Here is a 5748-nt window from a genome sequence, read left to right on the forward strand (position 1 = left end):
CCAAAAGAAAATAATTATACCCAGATACTTGTTTATGGGTGGAGCTGTGTTTCTGGTCTGCAAATAAAACTGCCTGAAGTACTTATATTTACTTCAGTAAAAGGCTTGTTTGTTTGTGGGTTGGTTGGTTTGTTGCTTGTTTTAGGTTGTTTTAGTATTTCAAGGTGGAAGAGAGCTGCAACTGAGTATTTGGTAACTGGTCTGATATCTCAGAAAGGGATTCCAGTAGTATGCCTCTCTGTAGGCGTTTCCCCAGAGCAAAAGCATCTTCTTCAGTTTCCCCACTTGACCCTCTCTGGTTTGTCCACAGTGGGCACGCCCTGCATGTGTAAGAGATGGTTACTCAAACAGCAGACTCCAGATCTTCATCACAGCTGAAAGTCAAGCTAACACAACTGAGAGCCTGAATGTCTCTGCAGTCTGAGGGGAAGTAAAACCCTGGGAAGAAGTCACTTGCAGTCCAGGGCTTATTGCATAATTTATTGGATGATGAGAGCATGGTGGGGAGAAGCTCGGCTGGCATTATGATTGTGTGCATCACTTCGGGATGAGCTGGGGTTGGGAACAGGCAGTTTTCTGAGCCACCTGGGTATCCTGATATGGGTATCCATGTTGTTGAGTAATCCTCAGCTTTGGTCTGAGGAGGTTGGGAAGCAAGACACTTTGAGATAGGTAATAGAGTCAACAAGCCACTAAAAGCTAGGTGTAGCAAGGGATTTGTGGAAAATAAGATGATGCCTCATTTTTCCAGTGTTTCTGAGCGCTTGACAGCCCTGGAGCTGCTGTTGGCTGTGTGCTGCAGGGCTCCCTGGATGAACTGGTTGACTAGTCAACTGAGCTTCCCAGTGGCCTGGGACACTGAGTGGGAGGGACTGCTTGTGCTTTCCAGATTGTTATGGGGTAAGGGGATGCATTGGAAGAGGGGGAGAATGGGCAAGTGGTGCCCTGAAGATGGTGGAATGAGTGCACACCAGGTACATGCCGGGGAACAGGAAGAGAGAAACACTTCTATGTTAGAAATAATAAAGCTAGTAAAAGTAGTCATTGTGTGTAAAATATTTATTTGCCTTAAGCTTGTTGTGGCAGAAGGAAAGAGATTGAGGGAAGAAAGTCTATCAGAAAACAAGGTCTGTTGGGGATTGCTTTTGTTTAATATTTGGGATAAAAAGCTGCACTATGAGTTGCAGGGAGAGGAAACCTGCAGCCAGAGGATGTGTAATGTCCAGAACCTCCACTCCCAAAAAGCCTGCATGAGTTGCAGCTGGAACACTTCATGAGTGCATTAGCACATGTTTAGACAAGAATTTTACCAATCCTCATTTGTCTTAGTAACTAAAAATGTCTGGATTTATCTTCTGGATATAGTATGTGTGGGTTTTTTAAGAACTTGTATCAACTTTTGCATTAGCAGGTGATAACAAACTAATTTTGGTTTTTTTGAGTGTCACAGAAAAACTCACAGTTCTGTTTCTGAAGTTCTGAGTTATTTTGACAGTAACAAGCATTTTGTTTTTGCCCTTATATAAAGCCAGGACTTATTTTGTTAAGAAGCTTCAAGTGTTTGTGGTAAGCTTTAACAACCTGCAAGAAAAAGCAGCAGCAGGAGGTATGGGCATATCTACCCAGCTTTATCTGGAGGTTGCAGTTACATCTGTTGTGGCTAATGGCCTTGACATAGGGACTTTGTCTGTGGGTCAGACTGTACCTTAGTCGATTTCAACCAGAGACAGCTATAGGAAATGCAATATGAGTGCTGCATTTCTGTGTTCCTGGTGCTGCTTAGATCCATGAGTATGAAAGATAAATTCTTGGTTACGCTGTGTTGCCAGCGTAAATGTTCCTAAATGTTTACGTAAAAGCTATTTTTATGAATACCTGATCTTGTCTTTTCCTGAAGACTTGTCTTTTTGAAAACATTTTAGATACATGACCATAGTTATTTAAAGAAATGAAAAATTGAGTGTTTCTACAGTGAGATTATGTACACATAACTGACATTGGCTTTATTCTGCTACCAGGTCTAGCAATGCATAATGATACACACATTTGGTAATATCTTTAACAGGAGAAGCAGGAGTATGAAATTAAAAAAAAAAAAAAAAAAAAGTTGCTTTTCTTCCCTTTATTTATTTGTTCCTGTATGTTTGTGTATGTTTTGGTGTTGGAGGGATGAGGAGGAGAGGGAAGGGAGGGTAAACACTGCAACATTTCCAGAGGCCATATAAGCAAAACAAACACATTTGTGGTGTGTTGACCAGAATAGAATATGTTTAGATGCCATGGTCATTTCAGTTGTTGGATGATATGGGATTTGAACAGTTTAAAAACTGACTCTCTCTTATCCTTATCCTTTGTCTCTGTTCCAGATGAAAAGGAGAAATTTGAACCCACAGTCTTCAGGGATACGATTGTCCAAGGCCTCAATGAAGCTGGGAATGACCTGGAGGCTATAGCCAAGTTTCTGGATGCAACAGGCTCTAGGCTTGATTATCGCCGCTATGCCGACACACTCTTTGATATTTTGGTAGCTGGCAGTATGCTAGGTAACCTGCAGTGTACCTGATACATGAGCAGCTTTGCTTTTAAAATGCTGTCTTCCTTTACAAAGTGGAAATTATAAACTGTATTACAGTCTCACTTACCTAGATACTTCTTGCATCTTGTGTTATAGCATTCTTTATTGTTTGTAGGACAGTAATACTTAGGGACTTGATTGTGTGAGGTGTTCTTGCAGATTTCACAAAACATGGATACTGCTCTGAGAAGCCTTCAGTCTGAACTGAAACAGCATATAAATGCAACAGCAAAGAAAATGAGAAAGATGCTAACTAGGGAGAACAGAGGAATTTATTAGCATGAAAAGATGTAATACATCATTCCAGGTTATTAGCTGTAGGTGTTGCAACAAAGGCTTTCATGGGACACTTCTCCCACGTATCAGTGGCAGCTTGGGCAAAAACATGCCTTTCACCTTCCTCTGTATTTTGAATAAGTTGGCGCTTTTTACTGGTCGTGTTGGCTTGATTCCTGCTTCCTGCTCTTTGGTGTCTAAGAAGAAAATATGTTTTTTCTAAGACTTGAGGTAATGCAGGAAACAAAAGCTGGTGGAAATATCTAGGAAAAAAGCTCTCAACAAAATAAACCAGGAGAAAATTTTTGCAGAAGTGTTTTGAATGCTTATGTGGGCCTGGTAAGCATTAGAGGGGTTAGGATGATGTTCCAAATCCTCAAATTAGTAGCAGAGTGCTAATACTTTTCTCTTTGGAAAGTATTTACATTACTGTGGTGTATAAAGTAGTAGCTAAAATATGCACATGGTTATGCTTCAACCCATACTTACTTGATCACCCTCAGTGCTCTCAAAAACAGCTAAGATTGCTTAGTGTGACCTGAATTTCTCAGTCCTTTGTGATCTGTGTGATCTAAGGTGCAGCATATTGGCCAGCTGTCCCTTCTGTCAGATGCCACCACAGCCTTGCAAAGCTCATTCTCTCTCTGTTCCGCCCTCTCCCCTGCTAGCTCTTAACCTTGCCTTTTGCCTCAGTGATACTAACATGACTTACTAAATTTTGTAATTATAGAACATTCTCTAAAGTGAAATTGTTTCTTGCCATTTTTTTTTTCTTTCTTTCAGCTCCTGGAGGCACACGCATAGATGACAATGATAAGACCAAGATGACCAACCACTGTGTATTTTTTGCAGATGAAGATCATGATGCCATCCGAAATTATGCTCAGGTTGGTAAAGGCATGGTTGATTACTGTTTTCTGTTTATTTATCAAAAAATTACAGTAGAATACCTGCAGATTGTCTAGGCAGCAATAGGCTAGTTACAGGGCAATTGAAAATCCAGTTAACCAGTAATCTGCCCTAACCTATACATTTTAGGTATGAAAATAGGATGTCTAAGATAATCTGATCAGAGCTGGCAATGCTTTCTTTTACAGAAAGCAATCTTACTTATTTCAGTCTGCTGTTGGTTCAGTATATTTTTAGACACCATCCCTATTATTTTTGTTGACCTTTTCTGTATGCAGCCTGAAAGATTTGTGTGAATGTATTTTTAGAAACACGTGAAGTATATGAATGACAAAATATAAAGCTTATGCCTCCAACCTTTAGTTGTACAACAAGTTAGGAATTGGGCATATATACCAAGAGCTTTTCTCCTGTGTATGTGATATATAATTTCTTTTTGCAGGAATAAAGCTTGCACAAATAGGCCTGTGTGAAAATAACACAAAAAAGCAATGAAGCCTAAAACATTATTGAAGAGATGCTAATGTTGCATAACTTAATCCTTAATGGATGATAATTATATGAGAAGATACAGTAAGAACTGTATTGAAAGTTCAGAGCCACCATGCAATCCTGGATACAAGCAGGATTGTATAAAAATGCAAGACCATTGAAACTCCCAGAGGTCAAAAGTCTATTTTTAATTAAGCAACATATTTATCTATAACTACGTTTTATTGGGATGCTGGAGATAGTAACTGGAAGCATAAATGCCACTGTCCCTGCTAAGGTGTTGAGGGTGGTAAGTTGCTGATAAGGTGTATGGTTGATTTAAAGGGTGCTGGGATCAGAATCAGCATCAGTAAACAAAAGTTTACTAAATAGGAGAAAACTCCTTTAAAAACACATCTTTGATAATATGAAGAAGTAAAATGCAGTTATTTCTGGAAAAGAATTCAATATATCTTGTGTATCAGCTTTATCATCTCTTAAAAACAGAGCAGGCTACTTCAGGAATATCTCTTTTACGGGTAAACACATTGATTCTGTCTTCTTAAATTTTAGTATTTTAGAGGTTTGGCTTTAAAGTAAAAGGTTGGAAAATGGAAGGGAACGCTTCAGTATTTGAAGCAGTGGGACTTTCAGTGTACTCTCTGCATTTCAAACTAAAACCCAGCAAAATAAGTCAGCATTTTGTAGTTAATGCCTGAAGAGTTGTATCTGATGCCTATCTTTGCCATTTTTTTTCATGCATAATGGGAAGTAGACCTCTTATTGTAGTATGAAAAAGTGGAGTTAGGCTAAAATAGTGTTCAGAGCTTCCTCATCTTCTTCATAATTTCTTACTCTTGACTCCCAAATGAACCAGTAGTGTGGCTGCTTTTTGGGGTTTTAGCCCTGGAAACAATTCAAAGAATAAAAAGCCTTCAAGAAAAGAGACTATAGCTAGTGTTGATATTTTAGCAGAGTATTTACTCATAAGCAAATGTGTACTTCTGTCATTTACAGGGACTTATAAAAATATACAAAATTCTGTTTGGAAAATATGAACAAGATGCTAGCTTACATTTTAATCTTGCACCTTATTTTATTAGAGCTGTGTGTGTGCCTGCCTCTTAGCGTGGCCACAGCTTGATTTTTCACTACTTCTGAGACAAAATATGGATGTTTAGATGTATTTTATGTTCTCTGAAAAGTGAATTGAAGCTTTCTAAACTTAATGTATTTCCCCAGCACCATCCAGTCTTGTCATTTGTTCCCCATATAAACCTTTTTACCCGTGACAGCGAGTCATATGTTTTATGACCCTTGTACAGCAGCAAGAGCAGTGAGTTGTTTACTTAATTTCTTATCTCTCCCTTCTTCCATCTGAATGTACCCTGCACCTGTGCTGCATCTGCTTTCATAATCTGTGGTTGCATGATGGGAAACAAATGGTGAAAACTGGAGAACAAGTGTTTCCAAGAACACGCTTGTTATAACAGCTTTGTCAAATGTTCTTCCTCTTT

At 38.9% G+C, this 5748-nt stretch overlaps 1 protein-coding gene across 1 annotated transcript in view; it reads left to right on the forward strand.

The window, feature by feature from the left end:
• Positions 1-2366: 2366 nt before the first annotated feature.
• The window catches only part of BZW2 (basic leucine zipper and W2 domains 2), a gene marked incomplete at its 5' end in the record, with an annotated part of 22179 nt that continues 18797 nt past the window's right edge, over positions 2367-5748 (forward strand). The window contains 2 exons of the mRNA XM_010172134.1: positions 2367-2543; positions 3635-3738. Coding sequence (XP_010170436.1) covers positions 2367-2543; positions 3635-3738 — 281 coding nt within the window. The remainder of the gene's footprint in view (positions 2544-3634; positions 3739-5748) is intronic.

Source organism: Antrostomus carolinensis, unplaced genomic scaffold (assembly GCF_000700745.2).
Source record: "Antrostomus carolinensis isolate BGI_N321 unplaced genomic scaffold, ASM70074v2 scaffold12357, whole genome shotgun sequence".
NCBI classification, from domain to species: domain Eukaryota; kingdom Metazoa; phylum Chordata; class Aves; order Caprimulgiformes; family Caprimulgidae; genus Antrostomus; species Antrostomus carolinensis.